This window comes from Trichoplax adhaerens, genomic scaffold (assembly GCF_000150275.1).
Source record: "Trichoplax adhaerens TRIADscaffold_11 genomic scaffold, whole genome shotgun sequence".
Classification (NCBI taxonomy): Eukaryota; Metazoa; Placozoa; class Uniplacotomia; order Trichoplacea; family Trichoplacidae; genus Trichoplax; species Trichoplax adhaerens.
The window spans coordinates 1,924,901-1,952,867 of record NW_002060953.1 but is presented as its reverse complement, the minus strand read 5'-3'; the positions used below and the strand labels follow the sequence as shown (position 1 = coordinate 1,952,867).

At 31.8% G+C, this 27,967-nt stretch overlaps 3 protein-coding genes across 3 annotated transcripts; all 3 read left to right on the top strand.

The window, feature by feature from the left end:
* Positions 1 to 360: 360 nt before the first annotated feature.
* TRIADDRAFT_59595 (uncharacterized protein) lies at positions 361 to 9,819 on the top strand (the record flags this gene model as incomplete). The annotated part of the gene is made up of 18 exons (XM_002115631.1): positions 361 to 610; positions 1,067 to 1,317; positions 2,413 to 2,867; positions 3,016 to 3,352; positions 3,634 to 3,681; positions 3,751 to 3,821; positions 3,928 to 4,063; positions 4,318 to 4,422; positions 4,658 to 4,840; positions 5,398 to 5,574; positions 6,025 to 6,372; positions 6,498 to 6,639; positions 6,759 to 6,877; positions 7,005 to 7,208; positions 7,849 to 8,016; positions 9,083 to 9,145; positions 9,363 to 9,419; positions 9,541 to 9,819. 18 exons carry the CDS (start codon positions 361 to 363, stop codon positions 9,817 to 9,819), a joined length of 3,393 nt encoding a protein of 1,130 aa, XP_002115667.1.
* Positions 9,820 to 11,458: 1,639 nt separating this feature from the next.
* Positions 11,459 to 12,937, top strand: TRIADDRAFT_29701 (uncharacterized protein; the record flags this gene model as incomplete). The annotated part of the gene is made up of 1 exon (XM_002115630.1): positions 11,459 to 12,937. One exon carries the CDS (start codon positions 11,459 to 11,461, stop codon positions 12,935 to 12,937), a length of 1,479 nt encoding a protein of 492 aa, XP_002115666.1.
* Positions 12,938 to 19,631: 6,694 nt separating this feature from the next.
* TRIADDRAFT_59593 (uncharacterized protein) lies at positions 19,632 to 22,072 on the top strand (the record flags this gene model as incomplete). The annotated part of the gene is made up of 3 exons (XM_002115629.1): positions 19,632 to 19,754; positions 21,313 to 21,992; positions 22,027 to 22,072. 3 exons carry the CDS (start codon positions 19,632 to 19,634, stop codon positions 22,070 to 22,072), a joined length of 849 nt encoding a protein of 282 aa, XP_002115665.1.
* Between the last annotated feature and the right edge of the window lie 5,895 nt (positions 22,073 to 27,967).

The following is a 27,967-nucleotide window of genomic DNA, read 5'->3' as shown; positions in this document are numbered from 1 at the left end:
GTCAAGTTGTAGCTCTACACTAGCTCATGTCAGCTTGTTCTTTCTTTTCATGTTGGTCTACAAAAGTACTGAATCTGTTTATCTGCCTTCGTAACCAAAGGTAAATCGGATTACTGTCTTTTTCACCTTTGGAAATAGAAGAAGAACGTTAAGTAATGCTTCCTGGTTTCGTTAGCTATGGGGTAAGCCATTGATTTTCTGATTGCAATACGCAAAAATTGGTTCGTAGATTTCAATATAAGCGTCAAGGCTAAACGAACGTTTTCAATACTTTTCTGTTAGCGTCGTCGTCCTGAATTTGAATGTAGTTCTCCGATTCTGGATGCCATCTCCAAGAATTATACTGAATTAATTGAAGAGATGGATTGGCTTGATGATAGTGTTGTCGAAAAGCTGCAAGCGGCTCAAGTTTTAACAGCTGACGAAGTGAATTCGTTTCGTCAACAAGAAAGTATCCAAGATATAAAGAAGGATATAATAGAAATTGTAAAAACCCGAACAGATCGTTCGTTTTATATCTTCTGTAACATTTTAAAGAACCATCCAAATCCAGCATTGCAAACTCTGGGCAATAAATTAAGGAAGGATATGGAAGCACCTGAAAATCTAGGTGATTCCTCGTTATAAATACCGCCTTGTTTACAGCCATGATTCTTTTCTGGACCGCTGCTGTAGACACACTTTATACAATGTAGTTATATTAGCCATCAAATTATGCTGCATCTAATCAGGATTTAGTTTGAATTCGTAGATATGCTGTCAATTTACTGCCATAAACCCATGCCTATAAAATTGACTTATAGATTACCTGAGCAAAGCAATTGCGATGCAGCAACTAAACTGACCAGAAGCGTCAGTACGTTAGTTTAGCAACTTAAAGTAGTGTCATATAGATTAAAAATGAGGTTACCAAAATAAATATCAAAAATTATATATTTCAAGCTAGCCGAAAAGATCAATTTAAAGTCTTATATCAATCAAGGCCGAGTTATTTAGGGCAAAAGTTTGCTCCACGTAAATACGAATTGTAATGGATTACATCAACATGCCATTTCATGTTTGCTAGATATCCTCCATGATGTTCCAGAATTGCCAAGCCATCATCTTATTGTACGTGATTCATTTGTTAACACTACAGCAACGGCTCTGATGAAAATGAATTTCAGTCAAGGTCGATTACTGGTTCATGGCATCCCAGGAAGCGGAAAAACCATGGCAGTTGCCAATTCTATAAGACACATGGTGAAAGCAAATGATCTCTTTACTCCTAATGGTATTTTTTGGACTAAAATCGGTGAGCTTAAAAATAAATTACAGGTACTGAGTGAGACCTTAATATATTTTACCTAGCTGTACTTCCATTCGATCAGTCCGAATTAATATGAATAATGAAGTGTCCTTAAAATTTACAATGAAAAGAATACTCAATCTCCAATCTTTAATTTAGTATTAGAAATAGTGTGCATAGATTTTGTTGGAATCTATTGGATATAAAATAATGGTTTAATCTATGATATATGAACTGTAACTATGATGGTAATGTTACACTGAAAATAGAAAAAATTGACATACGCATATTATCCTTTAATACTAAGTTTCTTTAAGCGATCGAAAATATGGTAGTCATATTTTTACAGTGATCATAATAATTAAAAGAACAGAGACAATAATATAGTCAAGTTAAATTTCTTAAAGTACTGCTTAATATAATATTTTATTCAATTACTGACTCCACTAACGATTCCATTAAACATCATGTTCGTCAAAAGGTGACATCAACAAGGATGATCTAGCGATGAAATTAAGGAAATTATGCCGTACTGTAAGCAATGATGATCAACAAGCATATGGAGATTTAGACTGCATTAGCCTTACATTAAAACAGTATTTTTCAGGTAAAGCCCTTACCACATAAACAGTGTAACATTATATATCTACTACAAATCTAGATGCTCGTTGATACTGATATGAAAGACTATAGCTTCCATTCAGTATATAATTTTAAAAGTCCCAAATTATTCAAGGTAGCTTCTACAGCATGATTACAGATCCAAAATAATAAAATGTTAACACAATGCACTTGATGTATCAATGCTTTTCATTTATAATTAATTATACGTGGTTTACTTTAAGCAGATCATATGGAAAGAAAATTTATACTCTTTGTATTTGAAGACGTTAGAAATGAATCATATCTAGATTATCTTCAATTTGCAAAAAATGTGGTGATAACATCTCCACTTACTTTAAGTGAAAGATTGCATCAGTTTGATTATGTAACTGAAGCTCCTGTAAGTAAAAGCTATTTTCGTAATTTTTTACCTCTACTGTATGCTTAGATTACTTATAGAAAACTTACAATTAGAAGTCGATGTTTAATATTTTTTGTTTGTAATCTCCTTTCTTGCTAAGGGTCAGTTTGAACTCCAGCAATCTTGGCAGTTGTTAGCCTCCTTTCAACCTAATATTGGCTTGTCAACAATTACAGCAAATCAAGTTATTGCTTCTGTCATTGAATATTGCCGCTGCTATCCTTTAGCGATTACTCTTTTAGGCGGAGCACGATTACAATCGGAGGAGGAATGGAAAGAAGCACTAGTATTTATTCAGCAGAATAAGGAAGATAGCCATGGTCCCTCAGAGAACTATCCAGCGAGTTTATGCCGCGTTTTTCAGTTTGTTATCAATCGACTCCCTTCTCCGGTCGGAGCCTACTATAGACTGTTAGGAGCATTTAAAAAAAGCGTAAAGATTCCGGTTGCAGCAATAGCAACGTTATGGGATCAATCGCAGCAGCTTGAAAGTATATTGAAAGATTTGCACAGTAGATCTCTAATAGTATATCACCGAGATAAAGACAATGCAAAGTAAGTCCAAATTTTAATCTATATAAAAATAGCAAGCTATTGGATATTTGTCGTGAATCAGTAGTAAATACATGTAGTAAATCTTGGTAAATTAACAGCTTGATTATCTCATATCTTAAACATTACCAACATCGCCTATTATGTATAGGAGCTATTGCCAGATACATGGGACTCTGTCAGACCTGCTTCTTCAGAATCCAGATAAAGGGCAACAATCTGTAGGCGCCAGTAAACAGTATCGACAGAGTTTGCATAATACACTATTAAATCTATATCGCATTCGATGGGGTAATTGTTGGTGGCGTATCCACGATCAATATATACAAGAGCACTTAATTTATCATTTAGTGGAAGCATCAGAAGGCGAGTTAATCTCTAAGCTAACGATGGATATTTTATGGGCAGAAGTAAACTTAAAAATAAGACAATCTCTAACAGACTTACTCCAAGATTTGCAGCGATGCCAAGAATATTTACATTCCAAGGTGTTCTAGTAATTTTAACTTATAGTACTAAGGTAGAAGTGTATGCTGAAAGTTTACATTATTTGAAGAGAGTACTGTGTGACTTAGATTAGTCTGTTATGCCTATTAATAACTAGAAAGCAATCGTACGATGTAATTGATTTATTAACAGTCAAGTATTAATTAATACATTATCCAATTTATGGCTTATTACTTTGAACAGTAAGTGGGGATAGGAAGACATTTCTTTGTTAAGATTCATAGTCCATTTTATTCCAAATTGAACAAATAATCATTTTCAGGGCATCTTTCCTAAAATGGAATTGTATGAGACGATCAGAAAGAACGAGGTATTTCTATCAAAGAAACCTGATCAGCTACTCCAGTCTTTGTTAATTTGTACGCATCCAAATAATCAGCTATATAAACTGGTCACCGATATAGCTCAAAAACAAGTCGAATACGAAGGAAAAGCGTATGTAAACTTAAGGTATAGTACTATAACTGTTTACTTTATCCGCAAGGTCCCCGGGATGGACATGCTTTGATTACTGCAATTTAAGATACTGGATTCAACTGTATTTTTATCAATTTAGTTTTACTGAAAACATGGGTAAATGGCAAAATACATTACAACTTGGCGATGAAAAGGAATCGTGTAATCTGGCTCTATCTAATCCTATTTATGGGCCCATAAGGGTGGCATTTATGAAGTCTTATGGATCCCCAACGGTAGGTTCCATCTTATTTTCTTACTGAATAAGTAAAGTAAGAATATCTAAAATTATAGAAAATTATCATCCTTCGATAAGATATTTTCTACGCGGTGATCTTATTTTGAAAAGGAATGCGACATACAAACGTTTTTTTATTTTTTACTATTAAAATTTGATCTATCCGTAACAATGTCAATATTCGAACAGCGTGCCGAGCTGCTTTGTTACGATTAGCATTAGGAGTAAATTTTAAGACTTGTTTTCTAACAGGTTTGTGACTACGCTACAACAAAAGTGTTGTTTTCTACAGCAGCCTGTGGTGAATGTGTAGTGACTTCGGCTGACGGAAAATATATGGGTTTCGGTAACAATCCAGTAAGTTATTATTAATTCTTAAGTATAAGCAACAATGCAATTTTTGAGTGTGGTTCCCATTGCTTGACGTTATACTATCATACCTAATTAGTGAATAAAAGAGCATTCCATTGGTTTCTCTTTCATACTAACTAAGCTTTAGCTTATGCTCATATAAAATAAATTGAAAGATTACACTGCAGTACTGGCGGAAGAAATTCAATTCATGCAATTTTATTTCTTTATACGCATAAAGAGACGTGACAGTGAATATCTATCAAGAATATTTCATGTATGGAATATTGAAATGAAATTTCAAATGCGGTTCAGAGATCAAAATAACAAAATTTCTTCGTCTTTTGATGGCATTCGGTTAGAATTTTCAAACTTTAACCTAAAATTATGTGCTGGCATCTCTTCTAATTTTGAAGTTTTATATGTAAGTACGTAGCAATAAGATTAACATCGAGCACAATTATTGTAATAGGTATAATGTTATTCGTTAAAATTATATCTACATGTATAGGAGAGTGAATTATTTAGTTCTAATCATTGATAGAAATCGTGACATGGGAAGTAAAATCAAAGTTTAAGTTAAATTATATTGTTATGAAAATAATTTCTGGAAAAAAGTGCATAAAATATACGAAATAAATGGTAGTTATTGTTTAACAGTTATGTAGTCAGCTACAGTTTGGCTGTGTTGAAGTTATAATTTCATTATTTAAAGGTAGCTGATAGCAAATTTTAAAGTAGGCGCCTGTAAAACTGAAAGATGACTGTTGAATTGAAATATTGGTATCCAGTATACTATTATAGAAATACCAAATGGAAGTAAATATTTCACAATCAGTTTAAAGTATCTCTAGATGAACAATTTCTTCTTCCGTTCCTATCCTCTTTCCATTCCTTAAAACTTTTAGGCTTAAATGGAATAATTTTAGATTTCTTTTGTAAAAGCTAAGCTTACCTTCATTTTGAATTTGATCGTGATAGCTATGGGAAATACAAGGTGATATTTTCCAATGTCTTAAGACTGCAACGTTTAAAGAAGATCATCTTCATTACTGCAATTTCATACCTATGACATCTAGCATGATTGTAGGTATAAATACCTACTACAAACCAAAATGTTTTGGAGGCGATGAAAACTATAATGTTTGTCAACTACAGGTGAATTTATTTCTTTTAAAAGTATAATCTACTTACGAAGTAGGTCACGCTAGTAAAGTAACTCTTTAAAATTATTATAATTTGATTATACTCAAACGTTGGATCATGTAGATTGCAATAGAAGTATATCAGAACATAGATCTGTGTTGAAAAGATGCAAATACGCAATATTATAATAATAACAGTATTTACATTACCAAAAGAACCTAAATAAATCTTAGAAATAAGTAGAATGGGTAAGTATTAGTCCAGCAAGATTGATATATGAATATAGCGTTATTCTCTGTGCTATTCACTATTGTATAGAAATAACATTTTTATGATCGGATTATTACCGTCAATATCGAGATGGTTACGTATCTGTAATTTATAAGTTCTGAATTGTGCAAATCATTTCGTCAGTTTACTCCCTATATCTAATTGCCTATTAATACTCCAATAAATTATTAGATATGGAACGTACCAGATCTAAGTTGTCAAAGTAGTATTAAAGTACCAGGACGACTTGCAAGCGGAACTTACTTACCTATTCAAGATAGTTCTAGCTCCAACGACTGTGTTATAACCGCCATACGTTATGTTAATGACGATTATTTTGCAGTCAGTTACGAATCTACCTGTGTTAAATGTATATTTGGTGTTCTAAAAACGAAATTCTGCACTGGTAAAACTTCGAAGGAATTTTATGAGCAATGGTCCGAAATGTTTATTCAATTAAGTGATGATAGTGTTCAATCATTTGATGTTTCGGAGGACGGACAATTACTGGTGTCACTGACAAAATCATGCAACGTCTTGGTATGTTAAAATTTACCACAATTTGTTAGCTAATCATTTAATTGCTTTTTAGATAAAAATCGAATTTAAAGCAAACTTTACGTTTTAATTTAAACTACAAACATATATTTTGTTTATTTTACTAGCTGCACCAACGGAATTTCAATGGATTTGAATTAATCTCCAAAGTGGCGGGAGTTCAAACAACAAAGGAAATTAAATTTTGCGATCAAGGTCATGGCTTACTCAGTTATGATGGTAACAATATCTATCATATGGTCTTACCGGGTAAGACATACAGCAATAATCGATAATGTTAGCATTTAATATCAAGAAACATTATTATATAAACTAATAATATTATCTTCTGAGAATTAACAGTAAATATTATTAATTGAATTCTGTAGCTCCTTGCACAGATCATTTATCTCCATCTAGTGAAGTCATTAGCTGTGAATTTGGCATTGTTAATGGTATTCCTGTTGTTGTAAGGCACATCACAGCTGAAGGAACAGCTTACTTAAAGGTAATGATATACAGTAGTTAGTAACTCTATGTTGATGAGACCTTTATTTTACGAAGTTGCATTTAATCAGTTGGAATGATTTCGTGATTTCTATAATATGAACATTGTTGACTTGATTCTAATTCAGATTAGTTATGGCCGTCAGCTTGATCAAACGTCCTTCATAAACCTGGGAAAATACACTAAAAATCATTTATCTGGCGTATGTAACAGACAAAAGATTTACGTATATGAACACTTAGGTGCTGTGGTCTACATAGATAATTATACCTGCATAAATGGAAGTTGTGTACCGAGTCGCATACGGACCCATTATCATGTAGTTACACAGGTAGTAATATAATTGAATATTAGTATAGGATAATATCTATTCGTTAGGTATACTCATATTTAATACGCAAAGACACCGTCATAGCTATGACTTATTTATAACTAAAAGTTAGCACACTTCTTTAATTGAGAACTTATATATTGATAAAAGAGACGAACATTATTGATCTATAAAGTAATGGAAACATATTAAACTACTGTATTTTCATCAAATATTACGTAATGCTACTCATAGTTCATATTTTAAGTAAATGAACATAAATTTTTGCCATGATTTATATCATATCGTAACCGATTACTTTTATCTACTAGCCACTATCCATCAAAGTTGTACTAAAGCATACTAGCTATATCTTAATTTTTGTTCAGCAATCATCAACGTGACCAAGACTACTGATCATCATAAATTACAGTAAAATTTAGTCCATATTTTGGCAATTGACAGAAAAATATTTAGTCAGATTTTTTGTTTCAGTTGCATATATTTTAATTACATTTGCGGTATAACAAGAAAAAATGATGGTCATGATATTTATGCAACAAAATGACAATATGTTGATTGATATACGGTTCAGGCTATTATTTTAGCAGTGACGATCTTAGATATAAATATTTATAGTCATGCAACGTTCAATTGACAGTTCAAATACGATCTTGTTACTGGATTTAAGCTTATAGGATTAGGCAGTCCTTGTAAAGTCCTCTGGACTACCGAAGAAATAGTAGATAATGACGATTTTCGATACCTCAATCTTCAATCGTTCTATCGTAAAAGCGGAAATCGACTGATTTTTATTCAGTATGGGAAGGTAAATGAAAGTATAAGATAAATTTCAAGTCTGTAAACTTAGCTACGATAACATATAATGATTTCTTGTTATGGTATTGATGTAGCCTTAAACATTTAATTTATCTTTTTGTATTCTATGACAAAATTGGATTGTTTGCTGTAATTAAATTTCTCTTCTTATGATTGACTAGTATGATAGCCATCATTTTAAAGTCATAGCAATGGACCCAAATACCGGATGCATAACGACTCGATATTGCAGTAAAGAACGGTATTCTAGAACTCTCTTGTACTTACTAAGTGAAGAATTTATAGTTTGCTATCACTATGGGTTCAACCTAAGGACAACTCCTACTGCGGTAATAAATCATCTCGACTTTATAATAACATTACAAATTATATTTAAAAAGGTATACTTTGAATTGTACTCGGTTATTTTAAGGATGCTGTAATCTTACGATCACAGAATTCAACATTTATATACAGATTGAAAGGTTGCTCATATTTAGTATTAATTACTCGCTATTTATTACTTTGATCTTTTTGCATGAAATTTTGGCCATGTACTGTAATAACTAAAATAGAGTGTTGAAGCTCATTTGAATAAGTATGAAAGCCTTGTAGTGGTGCTGCTACGAAATAAACGTAGTTTCTGGTGTTCATTCGTTTCGAACCATTAACAAAAAGAAAGTTTCGTAATTATCAAAATATTTGTTGCAAAGTAAAGTACTGTAGTTAATTTGCCTATTAAATTATCCGCCTATATTCAGGTAAAGATACAGATAGACTTTAGCAAGCTGCGACAAGCCCAATGAACTGCTAAGATCGTTCTGAAGACACGTCAGAACGTTTAACAATATATCCTAGTGATATGTTATAATTTGCCTAACTTACTATACTGTACGATTATAAAAGAAGATTAAGTATAAGATCCCGCTTTATAGCTACTAATGTATAATTATGTAGACTGGGTTTAGATATTTAATTTATATTGGTACAGTTTACAAATAGATAACATTAATCTATTTATAGTAACGGCTGGAACGTGCTAAAGCATGATATTAATATTTTAATTATTTTAATAGATTTACCAATTAGAAGGTGATGAAATTAAAGAAATCAACGATGCTTTACAATATGAAAATACAGTAAGTATAGGTGAGAGTACCATACGCCAGGAACGCGTAGTGGCATGTAGAGATGAATTTGTACTGGAACGATATTACATAGATGAATATGACATTAGTAGATCACTGGAGGCTCTACGAAAGGCATTCAAAGAAAATTACGTAAGAATTCAAATCAGTCATTTTATCGCATGTACAATGTTATTCCGTAAATAATTTTATATACCATTTGCTTTAGGAGGTCAAGAGCAAGTATCATTATTTTGTTTTATTGAGGGAAAGAGATCATTATCTGGTAACGAAGCCATATACGCAATAATGCTTACATTAAATAAGACAAGTTGCTGTAGTGTACAATACAACATTTGTGCCATGATTGTGCTTAACTGATTCATCATCTTTAATACTGTGAACAGCTCACTGGATATGATCACTCTCAAGGCAAGCTCATAGAAGGCAGCGACGACTCTATACTAGAAAAAGATTTATTTTGGCCTAAAAAGTACTTTCCTTATGTTAATGACGAACATAAGTCTCAAATTGACCTTTACAAATTCAATACGCTTATTCCACATTTACAACTTCGATCCCCTAAATTACTGAAGAAGATTATAGCTGTAAAAATGAATCAGCTTGAAACTATGTTGATGTGCCAAGAAGAAGATGGAAACTGTAGTGTTATCCAAATTATTTAATCGCAAAAGATTGATATTTATGCCACTGTAAGTTTGGTTAAGGACCTTTAAATACGATTGAAAATTAATCGATGGCATTTATTGGATACAGTAGTTGAAATACTTATTACGATATCTTCTCAGATTCCAATTGAGAAGGTAAATGTCATTCTGTAGCTGTGCCTATTTTTCATTATTTGACAAGAATAATTAGCGTAGTTATTTAAAATGTTCAATTTGCTATTAAGGTGGAAATAAATTTTTTGCTATATATACGAGCCGTTAACTACAGTCCATATTCGTTATAATGCTTTTAAGAAATTGATACTCTGTGATATATTTTGACCCCATTAAGTAATAGAATAAAGTTAACTTTGAAAATTATTCTGGTTCTTAGCATAAGAATAAAGAAATGCAATTTTCGTTAAATGACGCTCAACCCGATTTTTGTATCTCTATTTCTGCTATATGCTTATAGCATTTCAATTGCAACTCTATTGTAACTGCTTGCGATGCTGCAGCAAGACGCAGTTCATCAATCTACCATTCTATGCTTTTAGTTTGTTAATGCAAACTGGCTTAATTATTGAATATGTCAATTTATAAGCATACATTAATTTAAATTGGTCTTGCTGACGGTTATCTTGTAATTAATTCTCTATTATAAGCTTCCATATATGGGTATTAGTGATTTCTCGGATCCATTGCGAATAAGTATTTCATTTTACCATAACCAATATGTTCTATTATAAGCGCATATCTACTATATTAATCTACTTATGTGTGATTTGATCGGGAAGCATTACCTAATAATAAGAATCAGCATAATAATGAGCATAACCTAATTAATCTGTAAACAAAAATTAATCGGCTATTGATTATGTATTCACAAAACTTCTACTGAACTCGTATTTAATTAACCATCAAAGTACTATGAAACTCATTGCACCCAAATCCTAGCAGTGTATATGACTACATAATCACCCATGAATTACGTCGATATCGATTCTCATAAGGTTATTCATGACACAAAGCTCCTCTTAGTGTTATCCTTCATTTGAACAAAGTAAAGTGCATTTCCATCATTAAACGTCATTCCCAGCTACTAAGGCGTATCATCCTTCTTCCTGATATGCAATATTTCCTTATGATTGTATTCGGCAATGATAACAAATGGAAGCCAATTACACTGATCAAGGATAGGAATTTACATAACAGAAGAAGAGCCACTTCCTCCATTAACACGACAGAGAAAAAGTGCATCCTCTAGGTGGGAGCAATCTCCTACTGGTCAATAAATTAAATGGCCTACCGAGGACGTGAATAAATGTCTTTGTCTATCGTAACCTTTATTTGGTTAGGCAAATAAAGAATAGGCAACTGACAAGTTGAGAGATGGACAATTTGATTGACTGCAATTGTACAGTAGAATTACGCCATAATCGCTTATTTAAGCATGCGACATATGGAAAGTACCCTGCAATCGTCCTATCAACACCATAATCGATGCTGGTAGTTGGTGATCCAGAAAGCCAAGATTTTATGGTAGTTTGATACTAATTGGTGAGGAAGATTGTCGTCTATTTACGAGATCAGCTTGTAATTTGATTGGAAAGGAAACAACACTAACCGACTGTTACCCAAATTTATTGATACTATCATGAATACATTGGTCTTAGTACTTATTGCTATTGCAGTTGCCTTCCTACTTAAATCTGCCTATAGCTTCTTTTCACGTATTTCCAACGTATGGAAGGCTTTAGGCAAAGTTCCCGGTCCTTATGCACACTGGCTGACTGGCACTTATATTGGCACATTGGAAACGTTTATCCCTGCTCATTCCAAACTATGCGAAAAATATCAAGATATGTTTCCCATGTTTTATAACGTAGCTAATTTCCAGTTATGCATCAGTAATCCTATCTTACTTAAGCAATTTCTCAAGCCTAGTATCAGTAAAGAAACAATTATCCATAGCTTCTTTGAGGAATGGGTTGGCCCAGGAATCTTACAAGCTAATGGGCCGCAATGGTCAAGGAATCGAAGATTATTAACACCTGCATTCCATTTCGATGTTTTAAAATCTTATATGAAAGTCTTTAATGAATGCGCCGACATTTTAATCAACAAATGGGTGGATAAAGCCAAAGATGGCAAACCTATTGAAATCCTAGACGATATGAGTTTATGTGCTTTTGATGCTATTATACGTTGTACTTGCTCTACCGAATTAAATACACAAACTCATGGATCTCGTCATCAATTCTTAATTGCTTGTCGAGAAAATACTTACCTAGGAGAATCGAGGATATTTAATCTATTCCATCATAGTAGTTTTCTATATAAGTTAAGCCAAAATGGAAGAAAATTTCATCGTAATGTCGCTTATTGTCGGCAGTTTGCTCGTGATATTATACTGCGACGTAAAGCTGAATTAGACAGTCAAGAAGACAATGAGAATAAGAAGCATTATGATTTCTTGGATATTATGTTAAAAGCAAAAGATAGCGATGGTACAGGCATGTCTGTCGATGAAATTGTCCATGAGGTGATTACTTTCCTCTTTGCTGGCCATGATACCACATCAACATCGCTGTCATGGCTTTTATTCAGCTTAGCTTGTAACCCTCAATGTCAACGACAATGTCAAGAAGAAATCCGAAAAGTAACTGAAGATAGGAATGATATCCGATGGGATGATTTATCCGCCCTCTCTTACACGACATTATGTGTGAAAGAATCACAACGATTGCATACTACTGTCCCCTTTATTGGGAGGACATTAGGTGAGGAGACGACGGTCAACGGCTATACATTTCCTAAAGGAATGGACCTTGAGCTACCCATTTATCATTATCATCATGATTCAAGATGGTGGAAGAATCCATGGGATTTTGACCCTTCACGATTTACACCAGATAATAGTCAAGATCGCGATCCATTCTGTTATCTTCCATTTGCCGTTGGCACAAGAAATTGCATTGGACAAAATTTTGCCTTGCAGGAACTTAAGGCCATCGCAGCAAAAATATTACAACGATTTGAGCTATCAACAGACAATCCAACGTATCAGCATATTCCTGCTGGGGTATTAAAAAATAAAGGAGGAATCTATCTTACTCTCAAAGACAGGAAGTAGATGAACTTAGAATTGCTCTTGATTTCAATTTACATCATCATGATAGTAGAATTCGAACTAGATACTAGTGTGTGCAACCCTACTTCTTTTTTCATTTCTTTGCTGTCTACTCCATCATAAAGTAGTTCTAATAAAGGTAAACGTAAAAAATGCTGGATTACTTTCCAAATAGAACTTAAATCGAGACTTGGCCTTTCGGCTTTGACTAATTTTAGATAGTTTACCAGCTTCCAAAGACCTTCTTATTCTAATCGTCATATTAAAAGTTTATTGTTACAGACGACGAATTAAAATAATTACTCTGACGGTCTATTATTTGCCTATTCCCTTTAATGGTAACCTATTCGAAGTAGTTTACTGGTGATTGGAAATATATAATCTCGAAAAATGATGATGTGGCCTTTTATCCGAGTCATGCGTTAAAGTAAAATCGAAAAGCTGAATTTCAGTTGTTGATGCTTTTACAGCTTCAGTTCCTACTGATTATTAATCCATCATTTTTTACCCATTCCTCCTTTAATGTTAGCATTTTATAAAATATTTTAATCGTAATCCTAGATTTAGAACCTAAAATGATATTGTGGCCGTTTATTCAAGTCAGGTTTTAAAAAATAAAAGCTTAACTTCAATTACAATTATTGATGGCTTTAAAGCTTGCATTCTGTTAATTGTTGCTGATCTGTCGATAAATACTACCCATCAGCCTTTCAATCCAATTGATATTTGTTTTCGATGATGTCTATCGAATTGGGAACTATTCATTTTACCTTAGCCCATTCTGCCTCACTCCACTATTCTTAACTCTGTCATAGTAAAACCTTTTATGTTAAGTCTATCCGCTTGAGACTATTATTATACGAGAATTAGACTAGATTTGATGGAATGTTTGTGAGGCAGTTTTGTTACAACCACTGCATTCATTTGGCCATTTAAAATCAATAAGCAAGGTAATCCGCCGTTAGGCGATTCTGTCAGAAATCTATGATAAGGATTTAATAGGAAAAGTAATAGCCGCAAAATAAGGTTCCTTACCGCACAGAATTATTCGATGTAATGAATTATAGGGGTGGTATTGAATGCAAAATTACTCTATGTAAAAATAAAGAACAGGAAATAAAGTTTTTCATCCGTAGATATTAAAATAAGCATTCTTTTTTAATGTTAAAAATGAACAACATCAGGTTATTTTATAGTTGAAACGTTGCAAACAAGGTTGGCTTAATGATAATAGTAGGCCATTTTTGCTTGAGCGTAAAAATACATTCAATTTATTTAACGCATTGGCGGGCAATGAATTACTGCAAACATTAAAATTTCTCAATGCAGAATTATATATCATCATCTTCTACGTATCTACCATACTAATGCTATGTTTGTGTAGCATTAGAAATGCAGGTTTATAGATCATATTGAAATGGTTCGAAATTCTGATTCCTTTTGAAGAAAAATATTAACATCTGAACTGGGTATTAAAAAAAATATTGCATAGAATCAATGCTGTAGCAAAAGATCTGTGTGATAGACTATAAGTAACTAAAACTGATGCCATCGTTGCCCAATTATTATAATCTTTCATAGCTTTGAAAATCCAAAATAACAGTGTACTGTTCTGTTTCGATTAAGAATTTGCAATTTAAGTTCTCTATGGAAACCTGCTATGCTATTACAATGGTGTATTTAATTAGGGTCTTGTCTAGTTAAATTAGCTATCTGTAGTAAATTGATTTCATATCCCTAAGGCTCGCAATTGAATAACTTGAAATTAGAGTTATTAAAGTCGTGTAAATCTCTTACGTGACAAAATTAGGTATTAATCTGAAATTAATTAGAGAAGAACTTGTATCCGAAATCAATGTTATTAAAGTTGAGCAAGTCTTTAACGTGACATGCTTTAATTAGGTCATCACATCTTTTAACCTTAACAGCATTGGTTATTTAGTAGACTCTTATCGGAGAGGAACTTACAGTCTAAATTAGAGTTATTAAAGTTGAGCAAATCTCTAACGTGATACAATCAGATCAACACCGTTTTTAATCTCAACAGCATCGTTTATTACTCGAACTCTTGAACGAGAAGAATTTATTATGTCAATCACAACATTACTTAATCAGCACTCTTTTCTCTATAATTAGCTTACCAAAGCACACGCAAAACGATTTGATTAAAAGGCAATATTGCTTAAATTTCCTAAGCTTGAAGCTTCCAGTGTTCAATCTATAGGGAGTGCCAGTGAAGAAAATGAAGGTACAATTTTAGAAGTGAACATTTAAACCCTACAAGAGTAAGAGTGATTCAACAACGTCTATGAAGAGCTGAGTACTTTTCGTTTTGGTTTTTCATTTCCCATCGTGTTAAATATTATTCAGTTTGTGTATTCGTCCAATTTAAATCATTAAACATCAATCACTTAGATACAGCTACAGTAGATTATACTGTATCTGTGTAGGTATAATACTTTTGTTAAATTTCTTTGGTTGAAGAGTAATTCACTTTCCATCATGTTTCAAATTGATAAATATGCTCCGACTATAAACTTCATGCAATTTTAATGTAACAGTCACACTCTTTCTGTCATGTTCAATATTATTCAGCAAACATACTCGTTTAATTTTAATATTGAATGCCATTTAGATACAACTCATATTATTTATGTTGCAGCTATGAATGCATGTAGGTTTTGCTGAAGAGTAATTTAATTCCTATTATGCTAGAAATTATTCGGCATCTATACTTATAAAATTTATCCATTAAATATTATTCCGATACAACTTGTGGCATTGATGTTGCCTCTATGAACGGATATTGTCTTGATAGAAGATTAATTTACTTCCCATCACGATAGATATTATTTAGCAGATTTACGTATAAAATTGAATTTGTAGTTATCATTTAAAAATACAATTGGAATTACTTATACTGCGTTTATGAACGCAAATTGTTTTAGTTTAAGAGAAGCTTACTTCCATCGTGCTTGATATTTTTCATTATATATATTCGCATATGAATAGTTTCCTTTCCTTGTATGTAAAACACTGTACTATTGTATTCTAAGCTGATAACATATTTAGTAATGTCTACTGTAATTATCGTGTTCAATGTACGATAGATATTCCATTAGAGGCTTAAGTATTGAATATAGCTAGCTTAGTAAATGTATCCTTTTGAAGAGGAGTGTTACAGTGCTCTCACTAGAGATTCACATGAAAGGTGTAAACTATCCTGTATTTGAGATGCTAATACTGAAGAGTGTAGTAAGTAAGGTGCTAAGATTGTTAACGTGGAAATTTTCAGTATATAAGCGAATAGTTTAGTACAATAAAATAGTTCTTTGTTGATAGAGGTCTTCGGCTGATCGATTATGTTGTATCTTTGTAAACGAGGTTTTGCTCAATAAATCTTAATTTTCTAAAGTCTTGAAGATTCTTGATCTATCAACCTTACACTGTACTAAATATACCAACGGCTCATATGTCATTTTTGGAGGTACATTTGAAGGAATAGTCTTTCATTTAATTAAATCTGTGATTAAAGAAATGATAATGAAGGGTGCACCTAAAGCTATGATTGCTCGCGCGATACCCAATCTATTTTACGATCAAGATGATAATGATAATATTGACATAATTCCCAACCGCTAATTATCATCAACCAGTAAGTTGAAAATTAAAAAAACTATATTGCCGTAGCTGTTTATTCCAACCTATGATGCCATGCTGTTTCAGTTTATTTACCGTATAAGGGAATTTTACAGCTACTTCTACCATGTTAATTTGAAGATAGGGAAGTTTATTTTTTAAAGTTTAGACAAAAGTAGGGAAGATTTGAATTCATCCTACGATGCACTATGAATTATAGTCTATAATTATGAAATAATTAATAAAAGATCAAAATGGTATACAATAATTTAGAAATGATGAAAAAGGCTAGAGTAGCTAGTAGAGGAAATGATATCTTCTTGAAAGCATACCGTTAGAAAATTCCATTTACTATCTCAATAGCAACATTTTTTTGCTACTTATAGACTATTATAAGCTATTATCAATACAAAATACTTGATACCAAAGGTAACATGGGATCTTTGATGTTTCTTTAAAATGAATCGATAGTCATTGGGCTTCTAGGATAATTGACGATATGTAAAGTATAAATAATTTAAGCAATCATCGTAGATTGGAATATTTCCTCAAACCGCTGGCTGTATTTATTACTTCATTAATCACGTCTTTAAATTATTACTCTACTGAATTACTAATAGCATCAAGTAAAGCAAAATTAGTATTTACGATTTCCCTACTTTTTTGATCAGCAGCTCTAATTCATCTATGGTCAACGTCAATCTATCTACCTGTATACAAATTCTTGCAAGTGATTACTGTAATACAGTAGAATGGGATTGATTAAGCTAACTCACCATCTTTTGCTAGGGTAAGGAGTTGTTGATCGATTACGAATTAAATTGGAGATGATTTGTCAAGATGAAACTATGGCAACAAGTTAATCGAAAATAACTCTCATGTTTATAGCAGATTATTCCTGCAATGGAATAGAAACCATTATCAAGGAAGATTGGAATTTCAAGAAGCAGACTTCGATAGTCTTGTCGAACAAAATTCATGTAGCTATCTAGCATCATCAACCGAGATCAATCACTATTGAGCAATGAAGTCCGAAATCTTGTAACAAAACGTCGATAACAGCATCATCAACATGATTAATATTAGCAAGAGCACCAAATTATCCGACATTTGTAGTTATATATAAAGTTCTGACTGCTATCATCTACTGTCAGTATACAAACAAACACGAAAATCACTGTTTACTCTTCAATAATTAAATAAATACTCTAACCACATTCCAACGGTCACTAACATAATATCATTTATAGAGTTAATAGCAGGATTGACGCAGCATTGATTTACAGGAAATTGCTGCGATAGTCAGGCTTACGTATATGAGTGAAAATTAGAATATTGACGTTAAGAGATGAGTCCAAGATGATAAACATCACTTTACCCATTCACGATTCAATAAACAAAAATATTATTTATAGAATCAATAGCTCGATTAATACTAGATTGACTAGAGGAAATAGCTGCGACGTTTCGATTAATATCTTAAGATTGGAATATTGAAGGTCAAAAATAAAGTCAAGGATTAAAAGCACATTTCACCCTCAATGATTAATGTATGAAGATTAGAATATTCAAGGGAAATAATAAAGTTGATGACGAGGAACATCATTTTACCCTTCCACAATTCAATAAATACTCTAATTGGATCTCAATGGTCATCGATGTAATGGTATTTATAGAATCAATAGCTCGATTGATATGTGATTGACTACAACAAGTAATTACTACGCTTTGATTAGTATGAAAATTGAAATATTGATGTTATGAAGATATAGTCCAGATGAGAAAAAAAGTTTTGCCCATCAATGACTTAATAAACATTCTACGTAAATTTAGCAGCATAGTGTTATTTATAGAATCAATAGCATGAATGTAAGACCGATTATAGGAAATAGCTGCTACATTTTGGTTAGTTTCAGAAGATTGGATTATTAATATTAAGAAGTTGATGGAATCAAATATGAGATAGACATCTAACCCTTGAATGATTCAATAAATATTTTATTTAGATTTAAAAATTTAACATCCATTCATCAATCTTATTTAGAAAATTGATTGCTCGATTGATACAACATTGATGTAAGTGAAATCGCTGCGACAGTCAGGCTTACATTTATGTATGAAAACTAGAATATTGATATTAAGAAACACTATTTTAGCGATCAATGATAAAATAAACAATAATACTATAGATAATAAACGATTACATCATTAATCCTAGATTAACTAGAGAAAATAGCTTCAACATTTAAGTAAATGTGTGGAGATTGCAATACTGAAAGTAAGGGATAAGGGTTGGAAATAGCTTTTTCATTCTTCATAATTAATGTATGAAGATTAGAATGCTGAAGTTATCAGATAAAGTCGATGATCAGAAACACCGTTTTACCCTTCAACGATTTCATACTCTAACTGGATTTCAAAAGTCATTGGTGCAATGTTATTCATAGAATCGATGACTTAATTGATGCACCATTGACTTCAGAAAATAGCTACTGCATCTTCAGAGTCTATCTATTTTCGTAAGTTATGAAGATTGGAATATCAATGTTTAGAAGACTCAGTCAAAAATGAGTAAAAATATTTTCACCTTTCGATGGCTAAATAAATATTCTAATTGGACTTTAACAGTCATCAGTACAGTGTTATTCATAGAATCAACAATTCGACTGATGCTAAATTAATTATAAGAAATAATTACGACATTTTGATTAGCGTCTAAAGATTAAGCCAATGATGTTAAGATACAATCAAAGATGACAAACACATTTTACCCTTCAATGATTAAATAAATATTCTAATTGGATTCCAATAGTCATCATTACATATTTATTTACAGAATCAACAGCTCCAATGATGCAAGATGGGCTACATTAAATCGCTGCAATAAATAAATACCTGAGTCAAGATTGAAATATTTCATTCAAGAAAATATTTCGACAAAGCATTGCCTTAAATTGTATAGCTGCCTAAGATGATGTCCCTTGTACGACTGATGACCATCACTTTCGTCAACTTGACCTTATTGATACCATCTTCGATCAGCTATCAAGGGTTAAACATGGCTCCATTTGTCGCTGGTTCTACTTCTATGCTGAAGAAAGGCGACCACCATGGAGACTTTGCAGAAGCAACTTTTAATATAATGAAAAATATCAATGAAAGTCTGCACATTTACAATCACGTTAGTTGACTTTTCGTATTTAAAATCTATAACAATTAAAAAAAAATTTTTAATTTCGGTATTCAACGATTTTGTTAGGGGTATCTTCAGTTCATTATTTACATTTAGTTATTAGTGATAATTATTATTATTAATGGTTTAGATAAATCAAATCAAGTACCTTATCCATAATATCGAAAAGGCTAATGGTAATCCACGATGAAATTGATTTTGAATCCAAAACCAATCTACAATAATTATCCTGTTTGCGCTTAGTCCATTGAACGTTAGATCTTATTTCTCTCTTTCTCTTTAGTCCTTAATCATATTTAATTTTTAATTAATATCCAATGACCTCATTAGTGGTAAATTACAAAACTATTTTATAATAAGCCTAGTTGTGATCCACGTAAAAATTGATTTTGATGTAATACTATTACGTAGACTACAGTATTCGTTCGTTATAACTGAACTATTTGTTGATATAGCTCATCTCGTCTCTATAAGTCAGTAAGATGCGTTCTTCGTAAGCGTTGACGTGTGCAGACTTACTTTATCACTAGTGGAAAGTGCCAAATACCAATTTACAACAGTTATTGCATTTGCTCTTGAAAGGACAACATCCCATTTTATCTCTCTCGATTTTAAATTATATTAATCCAATTCATAGAGATTCAATTAGCTAATCACATGTAAATTACAAAACGTTCTTATAAAATGGCTATTGCGATTTGTAAACAAATTGATTTTAAATCTAATACCAGCTTACAATAGTTGATGTTAATGCATTTGCGCTTAGTCTGTATAACAGCGTGATTATATTTTGTCTAGGCAATTTTGAACTATACCAATCCAATTCTCAATAGTTATCCAATAGGCTACTTTGCAGTAAAATAAGGGTTATGTAAAGGGATCTATCATCTATCTAGTAATAACTATCTAGTTACTGTAATATGAAGGCTCAAGTTTAATAGTTCATAGGTTTTATTTGAGTATTCCTTATACGGTAGTTATCGAGGTAGTATCTAGTCAAGAATCAAAATCGAAAAGGCCAGGGTGATTAGATTTAGCCAACTGGAAATCCATGGATTTGTAAATATTTCGGATACTACAGGTACTAGCATTTTAATACATGCACCCAATATTCTGCGATATTACAGTATGTATTTACCTATTGGCAAAAGAATCTAAGCGGCAAACGAAATATATTCTGACTACTAGCTCGTTTTTAAACATATTGCCAAATTTAATGTTAGAAAAGAACAATATCATTTCCTTCATGTATCTCCACATGCATTTGAAAACTCTTCACACTGAAGATTAATCCCATTTATGGTATACTTGATATCGAATCGAGCTTATTTTCCTCAATGTCTTTAAAATAAAATCGTCCGTTGGCGTAATAGAATTCTTGTTATTTGCTTATTCATTCTAAAATGAACTAGAAGTGGTAATGAAATGCAACAGTAATGATCGCTATCCAAGACAACAATACTTGGAATAGACTATGATGATATAACTAGATAACCTTAATCATTGACAAAATATAGGCATAAAAATTGACAATTCTTTTTTTTAGGCTAATAAAGACAACGAGCTATTTCAAAATAAAACACAAGAATGGGTAATTGGCGAAACAGAAGGATGTAGCAAACCGGATAATAATATACAACAATTTTGCTCACTACATTATTATGTTCCTAATGTATTACTTTCTTTTTACAAAAAACATTATGTGTATGACTTCATACGAACATTAAATTATCAAAAACCAATTTTAGGCCGATGTTTCTCTATCATTCGTAAAATTTGGTGTCGATTTTCGTTTCCAAAATGCTCTCATGATTTATCCCATTACATAACGTTCGATTTACGAGATCAATGCCATGAATTGATTCAATGTTCTAATGAAATTAATCTGCCTTTTGCTGATCTAATCGCTGCCTGCCAATCAACACGTCACAGATACGTGGTAGTTGATTATTGTACTGCTTATAATCGAACCAATATCCAGCATCATTATTGCAGTCCATATCCAGATGGATTCCTTTTTCCTGTTGCATTGGCTAAGAAGATGCCAGAACTACTTGATAATACAGAAGAGTTCTTGAGTATAATATCCCAATCCAATGGTATCACCCAAAGATGTATGGATACGGCAGCCCAGTTCTTCTGCCATCGATTTCCAGTATGTGATCAGGATCGAAAACATATTAAAGTATTTTTTGACTGGCAGCAATGTCAAAATGCTGTTGCTTGGTAAGTGAATAACTTCATATTCCATTTCTACTAGTTGTCGCAGTGATAAATTGAATATGAATCAAGTTGATGGTGACTAAAACATATTCTGGCGCTAATAACTAAAGATGGAGTAATTGATCCAAAATTGAAACAATTTGCTAGTTATCAAGAAAATGAGACGTTTTAGGCATGTAAAGTTTAAAAAAATTAATTTAAGCTTCTTATAGCTTATGCAGGCATCATAAACTTATTTATATTTAATGTAAAATACTTGTGCAACTAGCGAAATGAAGTCATTAATAGTGTAGAAGAATTCATCAACTCCATTATGATTACTCATACTAACCAAAGCCTTTCTATTAGCAATGCCTTACCTTAATAATAGCCTTTTCTAGGGTATTCCATAGATCCCCTCTTTACAGGATTGCGTTATCGTATTGAATATTCGTAAATAAGTTACTTTGAAATGCCGTTCGATAGAACTGCTATTAAGCTTTGAAACTGAAAGATATCAAGATGAAGCCCAATTGTAGTATATCCGATAGCTTAACTGGAAGCATCTTAATCATTCTGGATCGCATTAAATATGTCGAATATTACCTTAGCTAACAAATTGCAAGAGCTTACCGATCAATAGGGACTGTTAATGGGCTTTAAAATTAAAAGTAATCAAGATAAAGTTCAATATTAGTATATCAGATATCTCTAATGCAAGCAAGTTGAGCCTTCTAAATAACATTGATTATATTGAATATTAGTGAACAAGTTGCATGAACATTCCGATCGATATTGCTGTCATTAAATTAACAATTAAAAGCTATCGAAATAAAATTCAATTGCACCCTATCAGACGGTTTGAATGAAAGCCAATTGATCATTGTGGATTGCATTGATTATATTGAATATCATTAAATAGTAAGACCGCCATTAAGCTTAAAAACTATAAGCTATCACGAGCAACCCCAATTGTAATACCTCGGGTAGCTTTCATGGAAGCTAGTTGATTATTCAGAAAATACTGGTGGTTATAAGAAAGTGAAAGAAACCAAATTCAATGTTGACTTATAATTTTTTTCTCCAGCTTTATAACGTTTCGTAAACCACAGTATGGATTTGACTTCATCGTATAGAACTGCAAAAATTCATCATTTCTAAATTGATTACGTATGAAATTCTTTTATCCTTATTTTGCTATTCAACTACTTCCTACTTAAGTCGCCACATTCAATGTCATGGCAATAACTCTAGATGATAAAATACTGTAAACTCATACTATGTGTATTCCAATCATTCCTTAGACTCTAGCTATTGATCTAATCTTGCTTTTTTAATCATTAGTCTGCCAGAAAAGACAAGAATCAATTTACGTAAACGTCAATTCTGCAATTACTATCCAAATGTAACTTCTGAAACCAATGGAACATCTTCGTTATCCTTCCAAATCGGGTTAATCAATGCTACCGCTTTGATTTTGTTATTCTTAGTACCACATCAATTAATACATCTTCTTATAAATTGTACTGGAAATTAAAAGATAACTTCGCTACAGATTTGAAAAATTACCTGAGAAATAGATTTGTTCGTCGTTCAATTTCGTCTTTATAATATTTATCCGTATTCTTACTTCAGTAAGGATAGTCTATACCAACATCTCTATTTCAGTCATAAATTTTCCATAGCATCGTAATGAAGGTTTAATTTTTAGAATACTTCTTTAAGCTTTAGCGTTATAATAAGTATCATATCTTTAAAATAGCTAATTTGATTTGATTGCATTCGATTTTACTTGATATCTTAGTATATTACAAACTTAACTTCTACTTTATTCGCGTGGATCTGCCGAACAATCAGCAGATTCATTTTGGTAAAAAGGATGTAATGTAAGTTTGTAATTGAAGGAATATATGTGTATTTAATCTGCATAGCATATACGCTACAATTTTGATAAAACTGGAAGCTAATTTTGATTCTAAAGTGCAGTACGAATTACACTATTTTGCTATTGAAAGTAGTATAAACCCGAAAATTTTGATCCGAGTATCATATCGAAGAAATTATGATTCTGTCTTATTTTTCTTATAGATAGTTGTTATAAACAGCAAAAAGTTACAATTTAAAGTTCAATAAAGATTTTCATTAATTAGGTCTTCTCGCATATGTCTTTTCGCATATTTAGGATATCATTTATCTAATCCTACTTATTTAATAGCTTGGTTGATTTAGAGTAATTAAAGTAATAAATTTAATATCTGATATCACTAAATGCTTGAGCAGCATTTACAAGAAAATGTGGCTCAGTAGTCAAGTAGCTCAAGAAAGTATGAAGTAAGAAGACTTAGAATTAAGCCATTTTTGGGATTTAAGAATAGTCTCCTTCGAGTTAAATAGTTTAGTTGGTCAAATTCGTAGTCTACCCTTTTATAATACTTTTAAACATGGTAATAAAGATAAACTGGGTGTTACAAATTATAATAAACTAGTGTTCTACCCTAAACCCAATATAAGTTCGATTTCAAAGGTATTCATTTTTTCAATAGTTTCTCGTCCATTACTACTTGATTTCTTATTATTTCTTAGGTTTAATACAGAAATACCTATCATATACATTTTATTTGATAGCTATATCTTTATACTACTTATAACAGTCGAAATCTACAACTCTTTCTCTATAGTAGCTTGTCCTTGGATACACATATTATCAGCGAGATTTAATACTATTACACGTGTAGTATAGTATATTGGAGTACCTAATATGTATCTTTACATTATTTACGATATTTTTAGGTTATCAAGGACAATCATCTTCATCTATATCTTTGTAGTAACTTGTACAGATGATCTCTTATATTTCTACTACTTAGATGTAATATCAATAAAACTACAGTAATAGAGAATTGAATATGTATAATTATACTTTTTATTGATAATCCCATATTTTACGCTACTATAAGCAATATACATCCACACCTTTATTTTTGTAATAATTTGTCCATTTGATCCTTTATTGTATTAGTACTGAAATTGAATACTGTGCCATAATGAATATCGCATTGGAAAAGGCAACATATACTTATTTACCATCTCATATTTTTCCGCTACTAAGGCCCAATTCATGTCTGCATCTCTATCGCTGCAATGACTTGTCAATAGTATGTCTTATTTCATTCCTGAAATTGAACTTACCTTATTTTCAATGCCATTATAAGTACAATAATGGAATAGCTATTACTTACTTATTATTTACACTTACAAGTATGCTAAAGTCTAAAAAATATTTATGGATATTCTATGATGAGACGATTCCATCACTGATGTGTGAGTTCTTATTACCCATAATATTTTCTTACCGTAATAGTTATCATGGAAAGAAGCGATTAAAACTTGGAATTGATGCAAAATGAGCCAAATTGTATCGTGCTATACTTAATGAGATTACATCAACTGACTCCTATTTACTTTACCAGTAGGGAATGAGATCAGTTGAATTTAATTGGGTATAAGTATTTTCAGCATCAGAATGTGAATCGATTTTTAATCAGTAAAGAAAAATAAATACTACGCAATTCAAAAGTATCGATTATAATTTTTTCGTAATCCATTTATCTAATAAATTATTCATAATCAAACCACAGGCCAATAGGCAACATAAAAATTATGTTCCATGCAATTATAAATATAAATATAAATACAAATACAAATATAAATATAAGTTATAAATTATTTGCCAGAAAAATAAACACTATGGAATTCTAAGTAATCTGCTAAAATTTTTAAGCCTGTTTAGGGTTGAATAACCGTTTTATTATCAAGCTGTGGCCTACTCTTCTACATACACTTTACTTTTTATAAAATACTGAAGTCTTTTCTATGAAAATACAAGGCCTTTAATTTAAGGAATTTGCTGAAATTCTTTGTCAACCTTATATCATTACATCAATACATCTTCAATTTCGAAAGTATTCAAAATTAAATACAATTTTACGATTGCAACTTATTTTTGTTGGTTACTTTTAATCGGATATTGAATAATGTTCATAATTAAAAACTCAAGCCCAAAAGCACTTTAACCTTAGAGAAAATTCTATATCTAGCTCAAATTGACACTATTTAGCGTTAATCCGAAGGCATTCATACTGTCTATAGATAAATGGTATCTATAAAGATAATTTTAATTTTAACTGCTATCATAGAATCGTTTAGTTTACCGATGGAAATTTAGACGCGATTGATGATGAAAAATATATCGACATTATTCAAAGCCTTAAGGCCGATACTTTACAAAGATATCGAAGAAGCTTGAAGGTTATCCAACGAAATATCAGGGATTGAATAAATTATAAGTTTTACAGTTATAATGGTTCATTTCTAAGTGATAACACTGCTTTTAAAAGCGCTATTTATGCCCAGACTTAAATCGGTCCTATTTTGGTCTAAAATTGATTATTAAACAGATCAGAATTTCTTGATTGAATTGCACACCTGCATGCGAAATGTAGACTGTAGCTCAGCTTGAAATCAGTCATTAAATTGAATTTCTTATTCTATTGAAAGAACTTACAGTTTGCATAATAGTAGATTTGAAAAGTAGTTTACAGCTTCTAAAGAAGTTGAGAATCCTATAAGCAATATTGCTGACAAGGATGGAAATGCATTTAGGAACTGTGGAGATGAGCTTACATAGGAAAGAGAGGCTTCACTTCACTTTGAGCTCGGAATATTTTAAATTTTAGATTAGATTTTTGCTGTGGTTGATTATTGCTCTACTATTCTTAAAAACCTTGTAGTAAAAGCCTTTTAGAAAACGCCATTTGACTAAGACCATTATTGTGAGACACTTTTATTACATTAGGATTGACCTTAGAATATTAGCAAGTTTATTGCTCAATTTCACGATAATAATTTTGTACATCCAATTAAGGTATTCTTCTCCAACAGCAAGGATTTATTTATTAGCAGCTCATCTGGCTATCAATACTTCTTTCTTTGATGGCTGAAGGTAGTATCGCCATTTCTCATTATTGAAACATTTTCTATTCTCCTCCTTAATCCACTCTTACAAGGATATGATCGTGTTGGGATTAGGAAATTTGAAATATAAAATTGATTACAACCGGTATTCCTATTTGAGCAGTTTTTCCACGTGGCAAATGAGTACATAATCTTGGTTGGTATCGATTGGCCCATCTTTAAAAATAGCAGTTCTTGTTCCCTCAATTTTTCTATCTTGTTTTACTGTTCCTTACTATCATAAGGAGGGAAAATGCTCGTTTTAGTGGGCACTGGTGTGTATGTGCTATGTTTACAAAGTCATCACTAATTATAGTAAAACATAAATAATAGCTAGGTGTTTATCATGAAGACTCATCCTACGAATGCTGCATCCACTGAAATTATTTACATTGCTGTATTATGATCATAATTTGATTGCAATAGTTCATTTCCTGGACATCAGAAATTAATATGTTGGCAAAGTGGTATGAGCGGGTTTAGTTTAAGTAATTAATTTGCTTCACGTAAAAGCAGAGTATCAATATTATCATCAAAGATATTACTTGTATGTGATAGTTAAATAATTAATTAAAATCATTCTAAATCAAAAATTCTTTGGCTTTGTATATTTTTTATTCCTTGCCGTGTACTTTGAATTTAAAGATAGTATTAATGCTACCTTTTGCTCTCAATTGCCTCAATGTAGCCTCTTCGCAAGTATAATATACGAACTGAATATAACATTAGTATATTGGTCTTTGGAGAAATGGGAATCTTGTGTTCGACCAGAAGCTATCCTCCGGCTACATTGTAATCTACCTAAAACATACAGTGTTGCAACCTTTTAAGCTTTGAACGATATTTATTCATTTGTTAAAAGCACATATGAATTGATGGTGATTCGAAAACTATCACCATAGTATAAAAAAACTACTCAAAACTGCCTTTGCCAAAGTTATCTACCTTCATGCTCAGCTGACTCTTCAGCCTTTGCTTACCAAAAT